The 26,502-nt window shown below is 38.8% G+C and overlaps 12 protein-coding genes across 12 annotated transcripts; 5 read left to right on the top strand and 7 right to left on the bottom strand. All coding sequences in view use genetic code 12, as the record gives it.

The window, feature by feature from the left end:
• Window positions 1-779: 779 nt before the first annotated feature.
• NCR1 (sphingolipid transporter) lies at window positions 780-4,637 on the bottom strand (the record flags this gene model as incomplete). The annotated part of the gene is made up of 1 exon (XM_051815086.1): window positions 780-4,637. One exon carries the CDS (start codon window positions 4,635-4,637, stop codon window positions 780-782), a length of 3,858 nt encoding a protein of 1,285 aa, XP_051671382.1.
• A 255-nt stretch (window positions 4,638-4,892) lies between these two features.
• On the top strand, window positions 4,893-5,915 carry CANMA_002959 (deoxycytidine monophosphate deaminase; the record flags this gene model as incomplete). The annotated part of the gene is made up of 1 exon (XM_051815085.1): window positions 4,893-5,915. One exon carries the CDS (start codon window positions 4,893-4,895, stop codon window positions 5,913-5,915), a length of 1,023 nt encoding a protein of 340 aa, XP_051671381.1.
• A 20-nt stretch (window positions 5,916-5,935) lies between these two features.
• CANMA_002958 (uncharacterized protein) lies at window positions 5,936-6,631 on the bottom strand (the record flags this gene model as incomplete). Its single annotated transcript, XM_051815084.1, has 1 exon — window positions 5,936-6,631. The coding sequence occupies one exon, from the start codon at window positions 6,629-6,631 to the stop codon at window positions 5,936-5,938; it is 696 nt and encodes a 231-aa protein (XP_051671380.1).
• Window positions 6,632-6,790: 159 nt separating this feature from the next.
• CANMA_002957 (tRNA-5-taurinomethyluridine 2-sulfurtransferase) lies at window positions 6,791-8,277 on the top strand (the record flags this gene model as incomplete). Its single annotated transcript, XM_051815083.1, has 2 exons — window positions 6,791-6,821; window positions 6,911-8,277. 2 exons carry the CDS (start codon window positions 6,791-6,793, stop codon window positions 8,275-8,277), a joined length of 1,398 nt encoding a protein of 465 aa, XP_051671379.1.
• A 404-nt stretch (window positions 8,278-8,681) lies between these two features.
• RIM101 (alkaline-responsive transcriptional regulator) lies at window positions 8,682-11,123 on the bottom strand (the record flags this gene model as incomplete). The annotated part of the gene is made up of 1 exon (XM_051815082.1): window positions 8,682-11,123. One exon carries the CDS (start codon window positions 11,121-11,123, stop codon window positions 8,682-8,684), a length of 2,442 nt encoding a protein of 813 aa, XP_051671378.1.
• A 2,030-nt stretch (window positions 11,124-13,153) lies between these two features.
• On the bottom strand, window positions 13,154-13,957 carry PGA19 (Pga19p; the record flags this gene model as incomplete). Its single annotated transcript, XM_051815080.1, has 1 exon — window positions 13,154-13,957. The coding sequence occupies one exon, from the start codon at window positions 13,955-13,957 to the stop codon at window positions 13,154-13,156; it is 804 nt and encodes a 267-aa protein (XP_051671377.1).
• Window positions 13,958-14,454: 497 nt separating this feature from the next.
• CANMA_002954 (type 1 protein phosphatase-activating protein YPI1) lies at window positions 14,455-14,943 on the top strand (the record flags this gene model as incomplete). Its single annotated transcript, XM_051815079.1, has 1 exon — window positions 14,455-14,943. The coding sequence occupies one exon, from the start codon at window positions 14,455-14,457 to the stop codon at window positions 14,941-14,943; it is 489 nt and encodes a 162-aa protein (XP_051671376.1).
• A 733-nt stretch (window positions 14,944-15,676) lies between these two features.
• Window positions 15,677-17,401, bottom strand: WSC4 (Wsc4p; the record flags this gene model as incomplete). Its single annotated transcript, XM_051815078.1, has 1 exon — window positions 15,677-17,401. One exon carries the CDS (start codon window positions 17,399-17,401, stop codon window positions 15,677-15,679), a length of 1,725 nt encoding a protein of 574 aa, XP_051671375.1.
• A 3,245-nt stretch (window positions 17,402-20,646) lies between these two features.
• On the bottom strand, window positions 20,647-21,765 carry CANMA_002952 (uncharacterized protein; the record flags this gene model as incomplete). Its single annotated transcript, XM_051815077.1, has 1 exon — window positions 20,647-21,765. The coding sequence occupies one exon, from the start codon at window positions 21,763-21,765 to the stop codon at window positions 20,647-20,649; it is 1,119 nt and encodes a 372-aa protein (XP_051671374.1).
• Window positions 21,766-21,936: 171 nt separating this feature from the next.
• RPC10 (DNA-directed RNA polymerase core subunit) lies at window positions 21,937-22,158 on the top strand (the record flags this gene model as incomplete). Its single annotated transcript, XM_051815076.1, has 1 exon — window positions 21,937-22,158. One exon carries the CDS (start codon window positions 21,937-21,939, stop codon window positions 22,156-22,158), a length of 222 nt encoding a protein of 73 aa, XP_051671373.1.
• A 189-nt stretch (window positions 22,159-22,347) lies between these two features.
• On the bottom strand, window positions 22,348-24,234 carry MLH3 (mismatch repair protein; the record flags this gene model as incomplete). Its single annotated transcript, XM_051815075.1, has 1 exon — window positions 22,348-24,234. One exon carries the CDS (start codon window positions 24,232-24,234, stop codon window positions 22,348-22,350), a length of 1,887 nt encoding a protein of 628 aa, XP_051671372.1.
• A 1,033-nt stretch (window positions 24,235-25,267) lies between these two features.
• Window positions 25,268-26,502, top strand: CANMA_002949 (Hsp70 family protein; the record flags this gene model as incomplete). Its single annotated transcript, XM_051815074.1, has 1 exon — window positions 25,268-26,502. A coding segment is annotated over one exon (1,235 nt), but the record flags the coding sequence as incomplete, so codon positions are not given.

The raw sequence follows: 26,502 nt of genomic DNA, 5'->3' as shown, positions 1-26,502 counted from the left end.
AAAACAAATTTAAGGAAATTAAATTAAAGACAAAAAGAAATGAAATGGAATGAAAGAACAATTTAAAAGAAACAAAAGAAGCAAAAGAAGCAAAAGCAAAGAGCATAAATTACGTCACACAAAAACTTATACGGTAAGGAAAAGAAACAAAAACAACAATTATCAAGCGGCTGTCGAGATGTTACCTCCGGAGTTACTACAGGGAACAGCATTGGTAGATTCATTCCATTAGGCCCCTCTGTACCTTTGCACTCCTCCCTCCCCCTTTTCTTTTTTCTCACATACTTGTTTATCCAGGAGGTACGTATTCAACATGTTGCTTATCACTAGCTGACTTCTTTCTTATCAATAGAGTACTACAAAATTCAGTTGAGGAAGAGGTCCAATACAGAAGCACTTGACTAGTCTGCAATGTCGGAAGCTCTGTGACGGGAACATGAACTAATTTGTTCCCTATCGACACCTGTAAACTCTCCTTTGAAAACTATGCTGCCTCAAACAGCTTGAATATGTAACACACTAGCTTGAAATCATTTAAGCACGGGGAGTTGTTAAATTGTCCATAAAAGTCTACGTCAAAAAATTGGACCCCTTTGCAACAGCTACTGAATTCCGTTTGCAACAATTTCCCCAATTGATACTATTTTTATGTCTCTCTCGTCACCTAATTAGGAAGAACTGTCGACTAATTGGGAAACTCGAACAAAAAAAAAGGAAAATTGCTTTATTTCACAAAAGTATTATGAAAATTAACTATAATATGCTATACTTTTTCAAATTTAATCACTCGTGTCCAACCCAGTGTCATCGTAGTCGACTTCTTCTCGCGAGTCATTGTAGAATTGGTGTCCTAATTGACTTTCATCGTACACAATTGTATTTGACTTGTTCAAATCACCAAAATAACTCAAAAGAATAGGCAACAAGACCAACGCATGTAATACTGATATAATAATCAACAGGAACCACATTCTGAAATAGTACACTTCGAAAATTTTTGATCTCGTGAATGCCAAGATCGAGATACCAATCAATTTTGTAAATGTGATGCCACCAACGATGGAGCCACCTACAGTTACAACTGAATTAAACGCTTTCAGGTACCTAATCTTTGCGTTTAATTCTTGCACTGATGCTGAAGTTGAAGAATTGACACTGTTGTAATTGATAAAATTTTCATAAATATCCTCTTCATTTTCATCCTCAAATATGGATACCTTGGATACAGTGTAGGCGCGAGTCAAGTGGATGGTGAATTCAACGGCTAATCCACAACAAATCACCAAATTAACTAAAGTGACAGCATTTAGTGACACATCCCATACCGCCAACACACCACCAATGTTGACCATAATCGATGCAATAGTTACCGTCATTACCGTACTTGACCTAACTGAACCTAATAAAATGGTGCAAACAACCCAAATTATGGCAATGGCGCCAACGATAAGACTAAATGTTAAGCCAACAATGTTCAAATACTGCACGAAAAAGATGTAAAATGGCGACCAACTGAAAATATCCAACCCAGGGATCAACTCTTTTATCTCATCAACAATTCTTATGGAGTTACGATAAGCAGCAATGAAATCATCTTGTGAGCGTAATGGAATGTGAGAGCTCCTGAAGTAACTAGCATCAATCTTACTTTCAGTACGTGAAATGCTATTGCCATAGGGAGCTTTTCCTCCTAACGGACAGGGATCACTAGGTTCTTGTATCCATTGGTTGAAATAAAACATGAAATCCTCGCCCTGTGGGAAAGCATTCATACTAGCATCATACGGAGGATCATGATTAGCGAAACAAGTTTGACATTGACGTTCAGGATCATGAGGTCCACAAAATTGAGGTGTCTCAAAAAGGGACAGTTTTTTAAATCGACAGCATTGGTCCAAATCAGGGTTTAACCAGGTAAGAAAATCATCAAGCCAATTACTAGTCGGTTCAGCAATCATGGACTTCTTCAGTCTTTTAAACTCTTGTTCCAAGATATTGGCCAAGGAAAACTTGTCGCAAGCGGAGAATCGGCCACATATTTGCTGTTGATAATCACGTTGTGTCACATCTAAATCTCTAACGACGAAAAATACTGGTGGTCCTGAATTGAAGTAGTCATACACTGAGTTGAAATAATCAACAAGGTATGAGTCCTTAGGTATCGCGATTCTTTGATCAAGTCCGAAATTAATACCCGGGAATAAGCTGAGGGAAATACCAAGCCAAAGAATGAAAAAGGTTAATATCTTTGGCCGCGAGGTTTTGCCCAAGATATAAGGCGCATACTTTTTCTTTATCCAATGGGAAAAGTCGTATTCGAGATGCTTCTCTTCGGAATCATCTAGTTGCACGGGAGGTGGTGAAATTGCAACACATGGTACACAATCAACTCTATTCTCTTCCAATCTTTTTTGATCCAATGTCAACAATGCAACAAAACATGTCATTTGTAAAATAAAGTTAACTGCGACTGCTCCAGCACTATATATGGCAAAGTTCTTCACAGCAGGCATATCCACCGATGTAGCTAAAACAAACATTGAGATTTGCAAAATGGCACTTATGAAACACGAGGGTCCAATGTTTCTCATGGCAAATGATATCCTCAATATCAAATCCAACTCAGGTTCATGTTCAGTGATCTTGTGGAGTTCATGCACAATAAGGAAAATGTTATCGATTCCAATTGCTAAAACAAGGAATGGAATCACTTCAGCAATGATTAGAGTTGATTTGAAGCCCAACATGGAGAAAAGTCCCACCGACGAAGTGACAGAAAGTAGGATGATAATGATACCGCTTAATCCCAACATGAACCTTGACTTGACCAATGATTGTATCGATCTTGTAGGTAGCTTACCTCCGAGAGCCAAGGATGCATAGATAAACATGACAACATACGATATGGCTATGATCCTTACATCGGTGTTTGACGATTGATTAAGTTCCTCGGTAAGTGAAACTTCAGTGCTGAAGGCAACATTTAGTCCCAAGTCGTTATGCTGTAATTGTTTGGCCCAGGCCTGAAACGAATGTTCATAAGACACAATATCACCAACTAATGTATCGTTGGACGAGTTGTTGTCAATCAACACAGTAACAGTAAATGCAGTCGCATTCAACACATCCGCTTCATCAAACAACAACGTGGGCTTCAAAGGTTGTTGGAAGGTAGGTAAACAATTGACGGGTGAATCGGCACAACCTTGCAACTTACGGGCCCAGTTATCCTCATCTAACTGGTTGAGATCGCCATAGAAATACTGCGTGAATGATTCAATTGCACATGCGTCTCCCAAGGGCTTGAAGCAGATATCAGACAAGTCGATATTAGAGTTTAACTTTTCAAGTTGCGACTCTTGGTTAAACCACCATTTGATAGTGTCCCAGTTGAAAATAGGCTCCCCATTTTTAGTACTCACAATAACCTGCTCTATCCTAAACCACTCGCCAAAGTTTAATTCAAAATACTGCTGATTGATATAAGCAGGCTCAGTAGGACTGACCCAAAGATTAATGGGACTGGTTTCTATATCAAGTTTAAACATACCAAGCGATAGCAACACTGACACTGTCAAAGTCGTACCGATTGTGATTCCAGGAAATGACGAGCAAAACCTGGCCAAACTTGCAAATCCATCCTGCACTTGTGAATTCAATTTATCGGAGAACCGACGCACAATTGGTTTGCGAACAGTTACATAGTTCAAGGGGCTAATAATCTCGTCGTTGTTTTCATCCTCATATGACCCCCGGCGTCTAAACTCGCGTTTGCCATTTGCTAAATAAACGTGGTATCCTCCAAGTAGTAAAATCAAACATACCAAAACCATCCAAACAGAAAAAGTGAAACATGGCACTAAGCCCACCGTGCATTGCTTTCTCAAATTCTTTGCGCTTGGAAGTTTGGGACATGATGCTTGACAATCTGTACAGGCACAACTGTACTCTTGATCGCTGCAGGCATACATTTTATCTTGTCTCAATTTCAACCCACTTTTTTCCTGTTTATCATCCAACGCGTATTTGAAATTGATCTGGTAGGGTGACCCACCAAGCAAGGGCTTTTCATCTCCCAAAAACTTCAAAAACTGAGAATAGTTTTTGGCGCCGCCGCCAATCAAGTCCATGGCAAACCCATTGGTGGCCAGGAATTTCACCTCCTTGCATGAATCGAAAAACTGTTCGGCTAATTCTGGTGACACATACTGGTCAATTTCAGTGACAATCTCTTTGCCCGTATCTTTGGCTATCTCAGTCTTGACAATATCAACAAATGTCGACTCATTAGGTGAACAACTAAACTCACAAAAAAAGTCGTAGAAATTCTTGTAGCATGCCGGGCATGATGAAATGATTGCATCAACTCGTTTCAAGTTGGATTCTAACTCATCAATTTGTTGAGGAGAACAGCAAACGTATTCAAACTCCCTGCCACATATTTTTTGTAGTTTTGCTCGTGATTCTTGGCTTGGTTCTGATGCTGGAACGAAATTGGCACACGGCAATGGTTTACCAAATACCGACTTTTTACCACAAGTGTCGAATGTGTTGCAGTAGCCAGCCGAGTGATTGGCTTTGGCGAACACTGTAGAAAAGTGTAATAGGACAATGTAGAAGATGGGTAGTAGATGCATTTTTAGTGGTGGAGACAAGTTACAATCCGGGGAGGAAAGTATGACAGCGGCTACCTAAAAAAAGAGAAAGCAATCAGTTTCTAGACCCAGCTTTGGTGTCGTAAACATTTTGTGTCGTGATAAACATACGACATTGAAAATTAGGTCCCGCCTTAGAAATTTAATTTTTCACAATTTCTTGGATCCATTGTGGGTATTGCAAAGGCGGTTTGAAATTTTTTTAGAGCACCCACTACTCTTTTCCCTCCATAAGGAATGTTGATCGGTATATCAGGGACCCTTAGCTCAGGAAAAACCGAGGTGGCGCGGTACTTGACTTTTCAAGGGTTCAAGGTGTTGCATTACCAACCACAACCAGCGGAAATACCAAACGAGTTAAATGTGTGCACTCCGGAGTCAGATGATATCAACTATGAAATGGAGCAACTTGCAATCAAACAGTACTCAAATATGGAGAATTACAAGGTGTTCAAGACGTTGGACAGTTTGTTGGAGTTTGTTACTGTAAATTGGAGAGACAACTATGTCATTTCGCATATTGCCGATATCTCCATGTTGAAGGCGTTGCAAAAACGGCCATTTTTCCTCCACATATCGATTGATGCTCCATTGAGTATGCGGTACAAGAGGTATGCCAAGAAGAAACAGACGTTGGAGGAATTTGTCGAGCATAATGATGATACTTTGTTTAATTCAAAGTCGCCATTACTCGAGATCAACAATCAAGCACAAGTCAAGATTATCAACACGTCTACATCAATCAAGGACTTGTTTATCAAGTTGTCTGAGTTGAATCTACTCGATCCTTCGAGATTACGCCCAACGTGGGACTCATACTTTATGCGTCTTGCCGATTTAGCTGCCCTTCGTTCAAACTGTATGAAGCGTAGAGTAGGATGTGTCATTGTAAGAGACAAGCGCGTCGTTGCTACTGGGTATAATGGGACACCAAGGCATTTGACCAATTGTAACCAGGGCGGCTGTTCCAGGTGTAACAAAGGACATGGAAGTGGTGCATCGTTGTCAACTTGTCTTTGTTTGCATGCCGAGGAGAATGCCTTGTTGGAAGCTGGCAGAGACAGGATTAGAGATGATAGTGTATTGTATTGCAACACATGCCCCTGCTTGACTTGTTCAATAAAGATTGTGCAAAGTGGGATCCGAGAAGTTGTTTACGCCCAGAGCTACTCGATGGATAAGGATAGTCATCGTGTCATGAGCGAGGCGAATATTATAATACGACAATACCAGCCACCAATAGATGGTATATTCATATAGAGCGTGTATATAGAAAAGTATTAAGTTTCCTTGTACTCGTAGTATCCTGGTTTGGTCTCTGCTTTGAACTTGATAGTTTCAACAACTTTACCACCAACAGTCAACACGGCTTCGACTTCATCTCCGTCAACAATAGGACCAACACCTTTTGGAGTCCCTGTCAAGATCAAATCTCCCTTTTCCAACGTCATAATGTTTGACATGTAACTCAAAATTTTGTGAATGGGAAACAACATCAAGTCGGACTTGTCCTGTTGCTTGACTTGCCCATTGATAGTCAACTTCAATTCGACACCATAAGGATCAGGAATTTTCTCCTTTGGTATGAATGCCGACACTGATAAAAATGTATCGAACCCTTTGGCAATTGACCAAGGCAACCCCTTTTTCTTGGCTTCATCCTGAACATTTCTCGCAGTCATGTCAATAGTTAATGCATAGCCATCAATGCTGTCAAGTGCCTCTTGATGGGAGAAAGTGTCGGGCAAGTTTTTCAATTCACGATTCAATGTGAATGCTAGTTCGACTTCATGGTGTACGACAACACCCTTGGGGATAAGAAATGGACCCGAGTTTGGTTTCAAAATGGCGGAAGATGGTTTGAGGAAAAAGAATGGTTGTTGAGGTTTGGCGCTGTTTAGTTCCTTTATGTGGGCGGCATAGTTGCGACCAATACAGAGGATCTTCCTTGCGTTGTCGAGGTACTTTAATGACATTGCTGTGGGTGATGGGTGGAGTGAAGTGGAGTGGAGTGGAGTGGAGTGGAGTGAATTCGAGAGTTTGAAAAATTGGTCTCGGAGATTCTCGAGTGGGAAAAACAAAAGCCACTTCCCCACACACTTGGATTGCAAAGTCAGTACAAGATACAAACTACAATGAATTTACCAAATATAGTTGATTTTGATGGTGAGAGCCTCTGAGGGATCATAGAGGATAGAGGTATGTAAATTAATCTGATCTCAATGGTTACTGTTTTAGGTACTATTATGAGCCAGGTTACCTTTCATCGGATGCTACCAAAATGGATTTGCGAAAAATTTACAAATCACATTTCCGGGTGCAAGAAGCAGAGATGCTTGCTGCACGCCACTTAACGCAAATAACGTCGAAATTGCTGCTACGGCAATCACAAGTGAGACCTTACCACACCCATCCATCACCATATTATCCCAAGCTCAACAGGCATGCTTTACCCTATGACCCCCAGGAGCCACGAAATATTCTTGCACCCGAGCAAAACTACATCCAACGCCAACCACAGGTCAACGACACCATAGTAGTGGCCATGTCATCGGGTGTTGACTCTTCCGTCTGTGCCGCCTTGTACTCCAAGTACCCCAACGTGCGTGGAGTGTACATGTCCAACTGGTCGCAAACGGCGACATGCACTGAACGCGATTGGAAAGATGTAAAACAAATTTGTCAACAGTTGGGGATCCCTCATGAGCGTGTAAATTTTGAATCTGATTATTGGGATAATGTTTTTAGTCCCATGATTGACAAATATCGTTTGGGACTAACTCCCAATCCTGATGTTGGGTGTAATAAATATGTCAAGTTTGGTAAATTAGCTCAATATTTTAATGACAAGTACGGTGAAAATTGGTGGTTGGTGACGGGTCACTATGCACGCATCATGCAAAGTTCATCATCAGGTGAGTTCCACTTGCTTCGTGGATTAAGCACGCGTAAAGACCAATCGTATTACCTTTCGTCAATCCCGGCAAATGTACTTCATCGAGTCATATTCCCACTTGGTCACTATTTGAAATCGGAAACGAGGCAAATGGCAACCCAGTTTGGTCTTCATGTGAAAAACAAGCCCGACTCGCAAGGACTATGTTTTGTCAATCCGCAACAATCGAATTTCCGCGACTTCCTCAATGAGTATATCGAACCTAATCCCGGCGACATTGTGACTGAAGATGGCAAAATATGGGGTCATCATCAGGGGCTATGGCATGCGACAATTGGACAAAAGTCGAGTGTGTCGATGCCACAGGGAGATCCCAATTACAAGGGTGTCTGGTTTGTTGCTGATAAAGATGTGGAAAAGAATCAATTGATTATAGTTCGGGGACATGATAATCCTAAATTGTATAAGTCTAGAGTCATTGTTAGTGACGTGGATTGGGTTTATGATAGGGAGAAGGCTGTCGGTTTAGATCCTAGCATGGTTGAGTTTCAGCATCATTCTTTATCAACACCAACGAGGATTAAACTGTGGAATATAACTGATGGAAATGTAGTGGAGTTGGAGTTGGCCGATAGTGTGCGAGCATTGGCTCCTGGTCAAGCAGGTGTGTTTTATCATGGTAATCAAGTGTTGGGTGGAGGCGTGATATCAAAAACGGAAACATAGCATATCCTGTTCATAGTAATTAATAGAGTGACTTTAACTACGTTTCTAATGCAAGACTGTTTTACATAGTTGTAGCATGTGCCGGCTCTATGGACTGTAAGTTAACTAACTAGATTCAAATAATTCTGAATATTTGAGCAGCAGTGACCTATACAAATTAGAGAGGCATCAGTAAAGTAAAAATAAAAACTGTAAACGTAAAATTAACACATAATAGTATACAAATAAAAGGTATAAAGTACATCATAAATGAAATAAAACCAAACACACAAAAAAAAAGTTTGACACTCTCTAGTCTTACCAACATCAAAAGCATAGCAAACAAAAACACCGAAGAACAAAACATCCACATCACACCATCATTGTCGCTCACAACCAATTTTATCTTCAAACTCTTCTTCTTCTTAAAAAGCAGTAATGGTTGGATACAACTTCTTTTCACCATAAATTGAATCACGTTTGATTTCATCATCTTCTTGCTTCTTTTCTTCTTGTTGTTGAGCCTTAATTTGTTGTTTCAACACTTCAACAACATGATGAATCAAAGCTCTGTGTCTAGCAACTTCTTTGAGGTTGTAACCGTCAACGATAACTTCTGTTTCTTCTTCTTCTTCTTCTTCTTCTACCTCTCTTGCTTCTCCTCCATTCAAATTCAATTTATCAAACAATGAATCAATCTCCTCTTCGGAATAATCCTCAGAGGAAACTTCACTTGAACCATCATCATAGTCCTCCTCTTCTTCTTTGTCTTCCTCATCACTGGTGTCCGACTTTTGACCTGCTTTTTGATAAATTGAAACCCCGTTAAATTCCAACCCATTAGCATGTGGCTGTTGTTGGCCATATGATAAATTATAACCCATTGGTCTATTGATTTGTGGGTATGATGACATGTATCCATTGGAACTAGTATTAATTGCTCCGGAAGAAGCAACGCCGTGGTCCTTAGATCCGATTGATGTTGATGGCAATACAGGTAAAGTAGGATATACATGTGTTGAATGTTGTTGCTGTGGTTGCTGTGATTGCTGTGATTGCTGTGATTGCTGTGGTTGAGATTGTTGGTGTGCTAGAGCACTGTGGGTGTTATTATTACTATTAGTTGACTGACTGCCATGTCCCTGTTGCTGTTGTTGTTGTTGTTGATATTGGGATGACAAGTTTTGATATTGCATATCGATTGAACTTGACAATGAATTGAAAAACTTCTCTGCTTCATAGATATTGCTATTGTTAGACGTGTGGGTATACGATGGATGTGGATGTGCTTGCTGTTGCTGTTGTTGATAATGACCACTTCCTTGAGGTCCATGGTGTAATTGATCTTCCAAATGGTTCAACCTGTTAAACATGTCCATATTGTACTCCGTATTTGGCTTTACCCTCTTTGCATCAGAGTGTTGCCCCTGTTGACCTTGTTGCGTGTATCCACCATTTGGATTGTTATGTGCAACTTGTTGAAAGTTGAAATCATTCAATATACTATTAACAACATACATGTTGTGTTGAGAATTATTATCAAATCTTCTCTTTCTTGATTCATCCTCATGGCCATTGGCCATAGTGGCAAAATAAGGCAAGTCTCCATTACCCTTGTTCAACTTCATTTGTTGTTTAGCCTCCTTTTGTTGTTGTTTCAACAACTGTCTTTGCGCCTTCTTCAACTTCTTTGGGTGATCATCAGCATGGATTTTAGAATGCTTCTTCAAATCTTGTGGTCTCTTGAATGCCTTAGGACATAAATCACAACGGAATGGTTTTAATGGCACATGTACACGTAAATGTGAAGTAATGTGATCTCTTTTAACAGTTGTAGTTCCACATTTTTCCCAGTAACAAGTCAAACTAAGATTATTCGAAGATTTTCTACCAACATGATCATCGCACAAATGATCATACAAAGCTTCAGGTGATTCAAATATTATATTACATTCACCCCATAAACACTTGAATGGGCCGCGTAAATCAGCTTCTGTAATCTTTTTATATGTCTTTTTTGGTGGTTTAGCAGAATAAGCATTAAATGTTGAGCTCATTCTTGCATCATTCATTTGTTGTGGTGCTAGTTGCGATTGCTGGGAGGTAGTAGTGCCACCATTCAAATATGATGATGGATGATAGTGCTCACCCGACAACTCTTGATAAACACCACCATTTGGATAAAACTGTTGTGCTGGTTGATTGTGTTGCTGTTGTTGCTGCTGATGGTAGAAGGCATGGCTATTGTAAAGTGGATTCAAACTTGGGTGTAGTTGTGTTGGTTGTTGGGGTAAAACTGATGGTGCTGAAGTGCTGGCAGCTGCGATATTGCTGGCTGAAACCAGCAAAGCTGAGGTAGTTGATGCAGCAGCTGCAACTGCGGCTGCAACTTCACCATGGTTTACATCCAATACACCAGTATTATTGTGGCTATTGCTGCTAATGTTGGTTGATGAAATTGGTTGTCTAGCCTTGGCATCATCATCCATCGGCGAGTTGGCTAAAGAGTGAGATGTGAATGAAGAATGAGGTGATGCATTACCGTGGTTAGTTCTTGGTGAATGAGATGAGGTTATCGAAGATGGAGAAGTGACATTATCCATTTCTAAATCAGTTGAGGGTGATTTCTTGGTAATACTGTTCCCACGAGACAGTTGTGGGATGTTCGACACAGATTGTGATTGTAAATAGGGTTGTTGTGGTTGCTGTGACTGAGAGTGTGGCTGTAACTGTTGTTGTTGTATTTGCTGCTGTTGTTGTTGATATTGTTGTTGTGGCTGCTGTTGTTGTGATCTACTTGGTGCACCGTTGTTAGTGTTGTAATTGTCTGCATTCAAGTATGAAACAGGGTGTACGTTGTAATTCATTGTAGTTTATTCTAGTGTAAGGTATATCTCTAAATGTATCTGGTTGTACTGTCTAAGAAGAATGTTTTGAAGGACAGATATAGTGAAGGAAAAAAGAAAAAAAATCAGGCCAAAAATAGGGATTATAGTGATATATATATATATATTATATACTATATATACAGGTGTAATGTACAAGTACAAGTATGTGTAATATTCGCTTGTTTCAAAAAAATCATCCTTTTCCTGCGCCTGCCTGTAACCTAAAAACATCCATTCCCTTTTTTATTGTTCTCCACCACGATCCTACCGCTCCCCCCTTCCCTGCCAATACCTCACGGGAGAATAAAAAAAAAAAGGACGAAAGATGAATGCGTTAAACTTTGTTATGACAAAATGCCAAGACATTTTTTTTATTTTGTTTTATGATTTCTTTTTTTTTTTCTTGTCATTTCATTTTTGGAATTTGTTCTTTTTTTCTTGTCTGATTAAAAGCAGAAGGCCATTCCACTTTCACTACATTAGCATTTGTATATAATAATATACTGTGGCTATGTCATTTATAGAGCTCCTTCTTTTTCATATACTACACTTTTTCTTTTCTTCATCATCATCATCTTCTTCTTCTTCTTCTTCCCTTTCTTCCTTTTCTTCTTCTCCGTCGCTCGCCCTACATTTCCCCAAAAAATTGCGCTCGCCTTTTTTATCGCAAACACATGGTCTGTCTGCCTTTAATATACTCTACTATTGTGTCTCATTTCGTAACTCTCTTACCTTTTTGCGTTACTTTTTTCTGGTCAAAAGTACACTACGTTTCGACACCCACGCATCAATAGACAAGAATTTTATATTTTTTCTTAGGTTTAACTTTCTTACATGCAGGTCTCTCTCTAGACAAAAAAATTGTTATGTTCTTCACCATTTAAAAGTTTCTGTATTACGAAACCAGATTGAGAAGTAGAGAGATAAAGAGTATCTCTGTGTGACACATTTGGTTGTAGAGTTATTTTATAAGCATTTGTTGCAAATTCGCATCGATGCATCATTTACACTAGGTTTTACCGTTTCTCCATAATTCCAAAGAGCCTTACTCATTTAAGCTTTTTTCCTTTCTCTTTTGACAGAAACAAACTATCAACGGATATACACACTCACACATAATCACTTTCACTCTCTCTCTCTCACTCGCTCACCTTGGCGTAACACAGCCCTAATTGGAAATGTTCTAGATTAACCTCCATTGCATCATCCGCCATGGAAGCTTTAATCTTATGTCATTTGTTTTTGTGTTAAATCTATTGCTGTGCTGCTGTTTTACGGATTCGTTTTGTTCGAAGTGGGGCGTGTGTGCGTTTTTCTAACAGGCTTTTGTCTTGTAAAACGTCATAATTCTCTCCTTCTTATGTCCGAAAACGGCAACCCATGTACAATTTTTTTTTTGGTCTGCCCATTTGAGTACATACATATATATGTGACATTATCATACATGCAAAATAGTAACAGAAGATATATGTATGTGTACATTTTAACGGTCTCTGTAAGGTTTATTTTCTTTGTATCTTCTTAATCATAATCTGTATGGGGATTGATATTGTGATATAAACAGCAACAAAAACGGCCACTTTAGTCCAAGACTTTCTTTAATCCCTCTGTTTTTTCCCTTTTAATGTTCTATTATTGGCTATTAGTGCTATTATATCTTAAGCTTTCTTGTCTTTTTGATGTCCTCATAACTTACAAATGTAGGGACAATGATATACCGAGGGTTTAGTATGGCTAATGCGAGGGATTTGCTTTTGTTTTGAAAAGTGTATCTACATCTTGTCTAGGGAGATATGTTGCATTGTGGAACGGTGTCCAGTCCCTCTTTATAAACATAGATATGCAAACGTTAAGTATGCAAAGATCTACTAGAGACGGCAACCGTTGCTTTTGATCGAGACTACAAGCACGTCATTCAATTTACTTACTTCTTTTGATCTACAAACTCGGTTTCTCAGTTGATGGAAAAACAAATGATGTGCATATTATACCCCCACTTAGTTACATCTTTATCCTGCTACAACTATCCAAATAATTAAGAGGTATAACTTAACAAGAAAATAAATCTTGTTCCAAGCGTGGTTGGCATCTGATTTCAACAGATCATCACCTTCATTATCGCCATCGCCATCGTCACCTATTTCACTCCAGGAATGTTGTTTCTTCAGTTTAAATTTACTCCTTTCCCTTCTCAATTCATCCAATGATTCATCATCGTTCTCCATCCATAAATCAGAACCAGTTGTATTAATTACAACAATACCACCACCACTATCAGCACCATCATCCCTGTACAACCGAATAGTACCATAACTTCCATTTACAAATTCATTGACAATAACATTTCTGGCATCAGCTGCTTGATCATGCGACAACATTGAAAACTTCTTCTTTTTGCTTCTTCTTGCCCCTTTGGCCCATCCCCAGCCATTTTCATCGTCATCGGATGAATCATCGGAGCTTGACTCCCACATGGTTGAATGTCCGTCACCGATCGACTTTTCAAGATAAATACCAGCATTTATTTGCCAACCGGATGAAGTACTTTCGCGTTCTAATTTAGTTCCTTGGATTAATGCAAATGTCTTGTTATTGTTATTGTTGAGGAAAACAGGTGGTGAAGATGTTGAGTTGTGGTGAACTATTTCGTCCAAGTTGTTATTGCTAATGTCTTTGTTGATGAAGTTGGTGGCTGGTCCTGCTGCCGCCACGATGATTGTTGGTAAAACGAACAATATAAGATAAAGCGTTAACATAGTATTATTAGGTGATCGAGACACGATTGACTGTCTGGTGCTGGATCTGAGAAGCATTTTGCAAATTTAAGGGGCGTTGGCTATATTATGGTGTCTTGAAAAGGAAGTGCTTTTTTTTTGGATATGTATTCGGGGGGGGGGGGGTTACCTAGTCAAAAATCTACTCCTACTTAATATTTTTATTTTATTATGCTGCAAATAGTTTAGGCTCATTTTTGTTGCAAAAAAATACGCATAAAAAATGACTTATGTAAATTGGGAACTCTTAGAACTTTATTAAGGCAAATTATCACTAGTTCATCTTGACTAAATGTCTTACTTTATAGTACTACCCTAATCTGATCTTGCTTATGTAGTTACATTCGGTAGTAAGGGTTCTCATGCACTTCGTAAATATAAGTTCGACGTCACATGACCTTTTCACTTTAACCGAGACTTTTGCAAAAAATAAAAAGGCTGACAAAGAGAGAAAATGATATGATAGCTAAAGCAAAGACCACACAAGTATTACAACAGATATAACAAAAGATACTCGTATATTCATAGTCACAGCGATGCAGGATCAACAACCTTCGAGCAGCAGGACACAAACGCAAGTTATACAACCGACAAACAATGTTCTTCGTTTGCGTCCCTCTGAAGAGCAACCGCAACCACAAACGCAACAAGAGGAGCAAGAATCACCCACTTCGGTATTGAAAACAACCAAGTCTAAGTCCAAACAAAAGAAACCAAGAGTAAGGTGGACGCAAGATGTGGTAGATAACGAGCATATGAATAAGAAGAAGACGAAAATATGTTGTATATTCCATCCACAACGATCGTTTGATGAGGAAGAGGCACATGATCATGATGGACATGAGTGTCCTAGTTCGAGTTCAGATTCGAGTAGTGATGAGAGTGATGCTAGCGATGGAGAAAGTGGGGGTGGCGGTGGAGGTGGAGAAAAGAGCAAGAATGCTGGAAGTGGTGCTAATGTTAATGCTTATGAGTATCAACCCAAGTATGAGAATCAATCGAAATTGCCATCTGGTTCAGGCTAAGATGAGAAGAAGCATGTGCACTTTACGAATAGATGGAGATGACTTTTTGCATTTAGAGTTCTGTTGAAGGAATCTTGTTCTTTTATATATATATACACATACTGATTTGATACAATTTCTGAGCTTGAAAAATGAGGACAGTAGCCTTTACGCTAATGCAAGTCACTTTCTTTGTGTGTGTATTATACCAGCGTTAATCATTGATCCTTCAATATAAAATGCTTTTCTTAAGCATATGATTTACGACTCTTCCTCCAGCACTACCTGTTTCTCATGTGAGGATTTATTTGGGTAGATACCGTAGAGCTCGCGTGAAAGAGTAACATAGTGAAGAGTGGAGGAAGTGAAATATAAAAATGAAAACGTAGTATTGTATAAAATTAGATATATAACAATTGTTCTTGGTATTTAAAAGTTAACGGGAATAGTCCGACCAGAAAAGAAACCATTAGGAATTGAAATAAACAGAATGAAAAACAGACAGACTAATGGAATGTCAAGGCAACGTTTAGGAATTAAAAAAAAATAAAAATGACTGGAAGTATCAGATGATTAAATGATTAAATGAATGAATGAATGAATGTCATTGAGTCGTATTATGTGTGTAAATGAATGGATGACTTGGTCTATTAAACGACTGAGTTAAATCTTTGGAATAATAAAGCGAATGCGACAAAAAAAAGATTGGACTGGTTGACTAGCTCACTGACTGACTCACCAGCTCTGTAATTTTCTAATCTGGATTGGCAATCTTCAAAGTACCACTACCTCCATTATGATTATGAATATCTTCAAGTGATTGGCTACTAAACATAGGTTGATTATTTTCATCAATTGGAAACATGATAATATCTCCATTATCATCAGAGAAGTCTCCGCCATTACCCATGCCACCGACACCACCTGGTGCACCTCGTAACAACTTCTTGCGCGACAAATTACGATTAATTCCCAGACCACCACTGCTTCCGTAATCGTTATTATAATAGTAGTTGCTATTGGCATTGGCCTTGTCTTTGTCAGTATTGTGGTTTGAGTTTCCACCCATAAATAGTGAAAATAGTGTCTTGTTTGAATTATCTCGTTTCAACGATGAGAATGACGATTGTTTACTGTGTCGATACTCTGGTGGCGGTGGGTATGTATTATTTCTTTGTTGTTGGTGTTTATTGAAAGCAACTACTTTCTCATGAGTAACGTCATCGTCAAAGTCCAGTGAGTACCGATTTTCTTCATCTGATGTATCACGATCACCTCCACCAGTACCAGCACCAGCACCAGCCCCAGCACCATTACGTTTACGACGCCCAGCGGGAGTACAGCAACAGCAGCAGTAAAGTATTGCTGATACTATTCCTAAAACAACCACCCCTACTGCGGTGAATGTCCCGGCAACTTTTCCAGCATCGGAAAAGAATGCATTCTTGTTTTCGTTCTCTGGTGGTGAGGAGGATGTGGAGGGTGAGGTGGTTGGTGAGGAGAAGGAGGACAGATCTGTTTCAGACGATGAGTTTGGATTGGAAGTTGATGTAGCTGCTACTCCTGCAGCACCAGTCAGGTCTTCTAGTGTAGTAGCTTCGCCACCACTGCTACTGTTTCCAGTAGGCTGGGAATCGATTGATGTTGAGTTTGCAGACTGTGTTATATACATTGTGCTAACTTCTTGTTGACTTTGGGAGCCATTCACTGTAACCACTGAATATACAGTCGACGCTTGAATTTGGGTTGATATGAGTACAACTGTTGACGACACAATTTGGGGTGAGCTTGATTGAGATGTGCTGGAATCGGTGTCCAGGGTGGATGAAGGTGATGGAGTGACTGTGTAGTATTCAGTGACTTTGACCACATCATTTGACAGATGAACTTGAGTCACTTGGGTTGTGCGTGTAACCATTGTTGTTGGCTGTGATGTTGAGGAGGAAGTGGATGAGCTTGAGGTGGAGGAGGAGGTGGATGAAGATGTGCTGGTTGGGGACGTGCTAGTTGAAGATGAAGATGAAGATGAAGATGAAGATGTGCTGGTTGATGTTGAAGATGAAGATGAAGATGATGTTTTGCTAGTTGATGAGGTACTAGAAGTAGAAGAAGTCTCACCAACAGTGGCACTAGGTTCGCCAAACACCACATATCCAAAATGGTCTTCATCACCACATTTTTCCACCGGATACCCAGGACAAGAAGTATCACATTCACTCAAGTCAAGTTGATCTTGAGGTACATCATTAGAACAATAACAATCAAATCGCGACACTATAGCCACGGCGTAGCCCAATTTTTGACATCTAGTTTGACAATATCCATTGGACATGTATTGGTAAGATACGGAATCGGAGCCCAAGTTTTGTGATGAGCAATAAGTCAATGATAATGAAAGGCATTGTGGAGTAAAGAATGACAATAGTAGGATAATAACAATATTATATAGGTTTGGAATTGTTAGTTTTGTAGTGATCATCGGGGGGGGGGGGTGATGACGATGATTATGAGGAGGAGTGGGTTGTGTTGTGTTGTGTTATGATGAAAGGAGTAGTAACAACAAGTGGCAGAAGGGATGGAAAAATATCCCGAAGGGAACTCTATTGATGGACTAGATTAGACCGAGGAAAAGTAGGTAGGTAAGGGCGGTATGGTTGATGATTGTAAAATTTGAGATCTGCAAATAATAATTACCCAACACTCTATTACTTCGGTTGTTTCAACTGTTTGGGTGAGAAGAAGTTGGTAATGAGATGAGAAGTAAAGGTTGGTAAGGAAAATTGTGGGTTTTTATGACTTCTATTTGTATTGTTAGTAGTAGTTGTAATTGTTTCCCTATTGGTATAATGAAAGGGCATATGTTTTGTGTAACCTTGTTCTATTTTTATTGCCTTTGTTGATTTTTCTTTCTTTCCCTTTGTACGTAATTGCTGTGAAATTCTCTATGTCAAGGGTTATTACGTATGTATTGTATGATGATACCACCAAAGGATAGCAATTTCTTTCATAATTGGTTAACTATGCGTTTTATATACCAGTGTCCTAGCTGTAGGGGGAGGGAGTGGGCTCATACAATGTATGACCTACGTTTTCTCTAGTCGTCTTACCCACTCACTCACTCATTGATGCCCTTTTGACTAATTCCTTTTTGTAAGATTAGTTAGTAGTTTTTGTGTGATATACAATTATGTATATGTGTGTTTGTCTGTAAGGCGGTAGATTTTTAATGTACGTTTGTTATTTCCTTGGAATTGAAAAATTGTTTAAAGTATGTGCAGAGTGAGCTTTTCTTTTAAAGTGTATAAGTAAACCAGGGATATAACCAAGGCGTACGTGGGTGGGAGGTACAATGTAGTTTTGATAAGAACCACCGGTCGCTCCGAAGACTGATTTGTTTACTATGTCTGTATAGATCTTTTGTATCTTTTTGTTTTCTGCTTTAACACGTGGTGGGTATGATCAGATTTCGTAAAAAAAAACAAAACCAAAACAATACTGACTGTCCTTTGCAGAAAAGAAAAGCAATTTTAATACATAACAACAACAAAATAAGGGGGTTCCGGACTTAAAATAGATTTTTTCTCTACAAAGAAAAAGAATGTAGGTGCATGCAGGGAGACAAAGTATTGAAGAAGCGAAGGGGAGCGAGGGAGATGAGTCGCTCTATTCTGAATTTCCCTTCTTCGACAGTCAACTGTGACAAATCACTAATTAACAACCTATTGTCATGAGAACGTTTATACATATTCCTTTTCTATAACTTATTTCCACCATTTCTACCAACAGTAAATTGCAAAACCACGCCTCACCCGTTAGAAAGTTAGTTTAATTACTAATTGAATGTCAGTAATTACGGGCCATCATTATTGTAAGGAAAAAGATTTACTAACAATTAGCCACTGGCTAACTACTATCTGCTAACTGCTGATCTGATATAGGGAGTTAGTAGATATAGCAAGTGCTTTGTTTGTTTAATTGGTTAGTTACTGCTTATGGTTATGGTTAATTTTTGTATCCTATTGTATCTTTATTTTGTAATTGCTTTCTTATTGTTTTTACCTTTCTATCTATTGTTCTTGTTGTACACTTGCCTCTCCTTTGATTGTTGATTGTGTGTACACAACCTTTTTTCGGCGTTTACAGTATAAGTTTAGTTTAGTTTAGTTTGATTTAGTTAGTGAAAATAGTAATTACAGGTTAAGGAATTGCGCATATCAAAAATAGGACAAAGTTGGAGGCTCTTTATCCTTTTCACTTCATTTCCTTCCCGAGGCGAACTGGTACTTTAGGCATTACGAAATTAGACAAAGAGAGGAGGTGTTGAAGGAGGCAAAACGTAAATTCTGTTTAGGAACTATTCAGGATTCACGCTCTCTTACGGAGCAACACCCAATGAACTATCACTGACAAGGAATCACGCCTTATCCAAATGATTTGATACAAAACTTTTCGAGGAAAGCAATTCAACTCAAAAGAGTTTGTGGACAATAAACAGCACACAAAGCAAATAAAATCAAACAAGAACAAGAATGTATACGCCGAGAAAGGTGTGTATGTGTGTGGTATTGCGTCATAGGCACTGACTGGAATGGAGAATTTTGTTCCACATTGAGCCACATAACTTTTTGATTGAGTTGGCTATGGGTTAACGTCGGCAATAGAAACAAATCGACTCAACAGCATTCGTCAGTTTTTTGTCTTTTTCCCAAGGATATTTAATCTCCGAGGCTGAACAAGGAAAAAGGGAAAATTTGACTTCTGATATTAGATCCGTCCCATCCATCCCGTGAAATATAAAGTAAGACATTCTCAAAACTGTGTTTTGCTTTTGTTTTCCCATTGTTCGGTTAGTTAGTTTGTTTGTTTGTTTTTTCTTCTATTGTTGGTTGGTTAAAAGAATGTTTTATTACATGCATTTAGTGAGATTTGGGGCTTATTATTTTGAGAGATTACTTGATTGGGTAACTACTTTGCCAATTTCAGAAACGTCGTGCGAAATGGGAACAAAAAATAAAACCATAAACTCAGATACATACCTATAATCAGTGGTTAGTAAAGATTAGACATATAACCAGAAGAGAATGTTATTTGTTTGTAGTTGCAGGATATGGATGGATCGGATAGTTTAGACTTTGGTAAAACCATGAAGATGCAAACATTGTGAAAAAGGTAAATTTCATAATCGTCCAATTCCTGTTCTTTTCTTTAAGTGGATTTGCATTGAATGTAATAACCTCTTTAACATACAGTGCATACATACAATCAAAAGCGAAGAGATAAGATGTGGAGGTATTTTTTTTATCTCATTTCGCAACAATGTAGGAAAGTTCATACGTTAAGGATACGTTTTCCGTTGGTGAAGGATGAAATTCTCAATTACTATTGTTGTCTTTGAACAATAGGTTTAAATCCCTCAAAAAAAGTATAATTAAAGTGGTTGTGAAATCTATTGCTTAAAATTAGAATAAAGGAGGCAACGGTAAGAGGAGGAGGGGCAGGGGCTAATTACAAAGCACTCTTTGAATGTTAAAATAACGGTTTATTGATTGAAGATCCTTTGAAGCCAACAATTATGGCAACCTCTCGGGTTAGCTGCTATCGGAGATCAAATTTTTCTCAATTTTCATACTTTAAGTGGGGTTCAAAAACCTCCTCATTTATTGATTTACAAATCTAGTATAGTTGTCATTTAATGCTTCTCCTCTATTAAGTACAAATATCTATTTACATGCGGTCTAAATCTCTAATCATCTTTCTATACAATGCATCAGGTATGGGAATCTTTTGATGTTCCATCTCCTCAAGAAACTGTTGTTTCAAATATGGCGAAATCACAATATCATAAGTTCGCGACCACGTCGTCAAATTGATTTCAACTCCGGCATCATTGGCCAAATGCAAGTACTTTAAAACCAAGGCCAACGAATTGGCGCGTGATCGTATTCGCGATTGTTGGCGAACTATATCTATCATGACATTGATCGTGTGGGTGTTTATGCCATGGCCATCGCGGTTCATGCATACAATGAGAGCTCGTGCCAAGAACGATTGGTTTTTGAGTACGCCAAAGTAGTGCATAAGATGGTTGTAGGTTGTTGTTGATCGGAATGGGGCCATCTTGTAATTCGACAAGTTATGCGAATCAAGAAGGATTTGCGGTACAATTCCTGATAATTTGGAGGCGCGTTGCCAGTGGTGAAGTACATGCACCAAGTCATGAATATAATTGGTGAAATTTTGTTGCGTTAATGGTTGTGGCAAGTTGGGTATGGCACCATAATTGTGTAGTTTATTCGATGAATATAGTTGAGAGTTCAATTCTTGAGTTAGTATGTGACGTTTATAAGTTTCACTTTGAACGTGTTTCAAATGTGGTGGTGTAATGTCAACTAAAAACCGAAGCATCTTGTGGAATATTTGGCGGTTTTCGAAATATACTTCTAATTGATCTTGGGTATTGGTTGATTTGCGTTTAGTCCAATTATGTTTGGCATCAGCAACGTCGTATTTATCATGGTGGTTTTGTTGTCTATTCAGCTGGTGGTGGTGAGACACATATTGCTCCTGGTTGAATGTTTTCAAATTGGGCATATCCAAAGGCTCAAGAAACTCTCGAAATAGTTGCTGATAGGGCAATCTACGATACGTGATGGGATACGGTATCGATGGCGCCTCATTGGCGAATGTGATTGTGTTTTGGCTCCTAGTCGATAGTGCAGTTGTAGTGGTGCCAGTATGACTCGCTTTTCGTGGTAATGGTGCCGGTGGGTGTGTATTAGGTCGTAGGACATGTCCAGGCACTGGCTTGGTTAGTCGGAGTATAGTTTCTTTCAATGCATTCATATCATTTCGATCATTAATGGAACACCGACTATACACACATTTTGACTGATTTATCGATAATTTTTCAGTTTTACGAAATCAAACAAAGAGCGGAAAAAAAAAAAGAAAAGAAAAAAAAAAAGTTCCACAACATCATCACTTCCAAAGTCTACCTCTACTACTAATAAAGCGATGGCATCACCACAAAGAGAAGGATTCACTATCCCCACATCGATATCACACGCTGCTTCAGCTCAAGTAACCAACAAGTCGCTTGGTGTCAAATACAACTGTGCCCAATGTGCCGCTTCATTTTCGTTGGGTAAGAATGATGCTATTAGATGTAAGGAATGTGGACATCGTGTTATTTATAAAGCTAGGACAAGAAGAATGGTTCAGTTTGAAGCTAGGTAGGTGGAGTTTGTGCTGGAACATGACATGGTTGGATGTGCGCGAAGGAGAGATAGGTGGAGAGGGTAGACGGAATTGTGTGGGTTGGTTTGCCACTGTGTAATTTTAGGTATCTTGTATAATAGAGAGGAAAAATGGTATAAATTTGATTTGATTTATGAGGAAGCAGTAGTGTATACATTTTTTTGTGAGTTATTCATTACTATGTAGATTAACTAATGGTACTATAGACGGCCGACCATGAGCACATTGAAATGGTAATTTACATTTACTCAATTTATCAATCAAGTCTCGCATTTCCAGTTTGGATAATCCATCACCAAACATAACTGCCGATCGACAAGCTCGAGAATTGATTACATTGATGATAAATTGTGGCACATGAAACATTATTGTAAACCAATCGTGTCTACTGTCATGGAATAACTGATTCTTGACATTGTTTTGCAAATCGTAGCAATGTTGCAACAAGGCATTTTTGATAAACTGTTGGTCACTTGCGTTATTCATGAGAAGTTGAGGTACGTTTGTCACTACCAAATCGTTATCTCCCTCATCGAAATGGTAAATTATTCCCCATGATTTGAAATTGGCCAGGTATTGCTGCAAGATAAGATGTTCACTTGATGTCACATTTATTCGCATTGGATGTGCAAGTCGTAGATTTTGCGGCAAGTTCGAGACAAACTCTTGCATCAACTCTTCAACCTTGATTCTTTCGTCAGTGGCATGTTGGTCCAACACAACTAACTTGTTGTCAATGACAACAAGGATGAATTTCTTGTCAATCTGTTTAATGATTCGATACTTTGAAAGACGTAGCTTTGCAAAATGAGTTAGTTCATAGCCAGCTGTCGTGGGAGAGTCGCTTTGGTGCTGTTGATGGTGATGATGATGATAGTTGAATCGGTGAGTTGTGATGGTGGTTCTTGGTGGTTGCAACCGCGGCTTTATATGATGCGATTTGCCACAACTAACCATGCCTTCGATTTCTTTACTGTTGACATCACCCCATCGGACATTTGTATTTAGGATAAATTTGTCCGTCTTTGCTCTCTTGGGACATGGCAGAAGAGTAAAGACATGCTCATTCGTTAATGGTTTTTTCAGTAAACCCATACGTACAAATTTGGCAAACACTCGCTTCAACAAGTCGATTACAACCAGCCACGAATAGGAGTCTTTAGTTACTTCCTTGTTGCATGTTATTGACATTAGAAATGTGGCATAAGCTTGCACAGTCTTCCTCTTTGGACTGGGATCCTTTTCACCAAAATCTTCAAATATATCATTGATGGCTGCGACTTCACTTTTCGACAATGGCATCAACTGATTGTTTACAAACACGTATTGATGACCTTTGGATCTTGTTGTTTGTAATCCAATTACCCCGTCAATGTAATAGTGTTTGAAGCTGGCTTTAACTGGCTTAAATTGAACTTCTATATCGAATAGATCTTGCAACAACTTTACCTCAGATGCTGCATTTGTTGACACAATCTCTTCAAACTTGAACTTTTGCAGATTATACAATTCCAAATTGACTTTTTCCACTTGATAATTATTAAATAGAACTTTAAGTAAAACCATCTTGATTCCATCTACGATTTTGTACACTGGTGTTGCCTTAAGTTGGGCTTTTCTCACTGGTAAATTGTTGAAAATGTTGGACACAATATATATAGTACCATGGTGCCCCAATGGATCTAGATTACAGTAGCTAGTGTTCAAATCGGTCGTTTCACTGCATAGTTGAGCCTTGGGGTTTTTTGTGGCGATGATTTTGTAAGGACAATTGTATTGCTGAGACTTGGAGATTATTTTGAGGTTTGATACAACTTCAAGTCCCCCAAATTTGTTGCTGGTGCAAAGCTCTTCTAATTGTTCAGGTGTCAATCCAACGTCATTGCTTTGCACGAATATTGCAAGTGATTGGAAATCAATCTTTATTTCGATTCTTGTGGCTCTGTATTGAAGGCACTGACCCAAAATTGATTCCACAATTGAGTGGAATGTATTAAAGTGAAGATGGTACTTGATTTGGCCAATCACTGAATCATCAAGTTTGTGTACTTTCATTTCGTCATCATCTTCGTCATTGTCGTTTTCTTTTGCTAGAATGTTGTAGAATGATCTAGTGTATGATTTAATAACACAAATTTTTTTTTTGCCTTTACTTTAAGCGAGAAGAGGACCAATAGAGAGACTGTCACAAAAACTATGGAAATGGTTTACTTTGACTTGAATGAGACTGTAATGAAAGTAGATATTATAACAGCCGTGACTTTACAGCTCTGGCTTTACACTGTTTTCTAATCTGTAAGCTTGGAGAGACCAGGAGAATGCAAGACAATGAACCTCGCAATAGACATATCACAGAAACCCGAAAACTTTACATCGGAGTAAGAGGGAAGGGTTTTTGTGTTGCAGTGGAACAAAGAGAATTCCGTGGAAATTGTTTTTTGGTTGTGACAGTTGTTGAATACAATTTGGGATCGTCTCAAGACCGTGAAGGTTGCTTTGTGAGGGATATATTGTTTTTTTGTAGTGTCTACTTTGTTTATGCTTTTCGTTAGCAAAGAAAATCCAGCAATTGTGGCTCATAGGTAGGACCCATAGTTGTATGTAATTGTAAACCACATCAATGTGCCAAAAATAGCCACGGGCTCCTCTCTATCATCGTCATTCAGCAATTGATATCTAAAGAGAGCAATAGCTTTGCCTATTGAAGAAATGGCAAATGGATCATAGCCAAAGTGCCAAAGTGTCACAAACTGAGAGCTTGTGACACTTATTATTGAAGCGACATAAGAAAAGGTCATCCGATAGAAATTAATCGAATATTCCATTTAAACTAACACAAATATCTTATATGCAGTATGGGTGTAACTATTGCAGCCATAACTTAACCCCCCTTTAACTTCATTCATAATAATAGCTTTATACAGATATACAGTGAGAGAGAGAAACAGCAAACTAAACGAAAAAAAATTATATTATAAATACCAATTGACTTTTCCAACTTTTACTACTAAAATTTTGACACTTATTCTCTTTTGCTATCATCAATTGAGTTAGAAACTAAAGAGATTAATTCATTTTTTTTAAAAATATGTCTAAAGCTGTTGGTATTGATTTAGGAACCACATACTCCTGTGTGGCTCATTTTGCAAACGATAGAGTTGAAATTATTGCTAATGACCAAGGTAACAGAACTACCCCATCTTTTGTTGCCTTCACTGATACCGAGAGATTGATTGGTGATGCTGCCAAGAATCAAGCTGCTATCAACCCAGCAAACACTGTTTTCGACGCCAAGCGTTTGATTGGTAGAAAATTTGACGACTCAGAAGTTCAAAATGATCTTAAACATTTCCCATTCAAGATTGTTGATAAGGGCGGTAAGCCAAACATCCAAGTTGAATACAAAGGTGAAACCAAGGTTTTCACCCCAGAAGAAATCTCATCCATGGTTTTGGGTAAGATGAAGGAAACTGCCGAAGGTTACTTGGGTGGTACTGTTAAAGATGCTGTTGTTACCGTTCCAGCTTACTTTAACGATTCCCAAAGACAAGCTACTAAGGATGCCGGTTTGATTGCTGGTTTGAATGTCTTGAGAATCATCAACGAACCAACTGCTGCCGCCATTGCTTACGGTTTAGACAAGAAGGGTTCTAAAGGTGAACACAATGTCTTGATCTTTGACTTGGGTGGTGGTACTTTTGATGTTTCGTTGTTGGCTATTGATGAAGGTATTTTCGAAGTTAAAGCCACTGCCGGTGACACTCACTTGGGTGGTGAAGATTTCGACAACAGATTGGTCAACTTTTTCATCCAAGAATTCAAGAGAAAGAACAAGAAGGACATTTCTGGTAACCAAAGAGCATTGAGAAGATTGAGAACTGCTTGTGAAAGAGCAAAGAGAACCTTGTCTTCATCTGCTCAAACCTCAATTGAAATTGACTCATTGTATGAAGGTGTTGATTTCTACACTTCAATTACTAGAGCTAGATTCGAAGAATTGTGTGCTGATTTGTTCAGATCTACTTTGGACCCAGTTGAAAAGGTTTTGAAGGATGCCAAGATTGACAAGTCACAAGTTGAAGAAATTGTTCTTGTTGGTGGTTCTACCAGAATTCCAAAGGTTCAAAAATTGGTTTCCGACTTCTTTAACGGTAAGGAATTGAACAAGTCTATCAACCCAGATGAAGCTGTTGCTTACGGTGCTGCTGTCCAAGCTGCCATCTTGACTGGTGACACTTCATCCAAGACCCAAGACATCTTGTTGTTGGATGTTGCTCCATTGTCATTAGGTATTGAGACTGCTGGTGGTATCATGACCAAATT

The sequence above is a fragment of the Candida margitis genome, assembly GCF_024628925.1.
Source record: "Candida margitis strain CBS 14175 chromosome Unknown scaffold22, whole genome shotgun sequence".
In the NCBI taxonomy this organism is placed as follows: Eukaryota; Fungi; Ascomycota; class Pichiomycetes; order Serinales; family Debaryomycetaceae; genus Lodderomyces; species Lodderomyces margitis.
The sequence above is the reverse complement of the archived record's forward strand: the minus strand, read 5'-3'. Positions and strand labels throughout refer to the sequence as shown.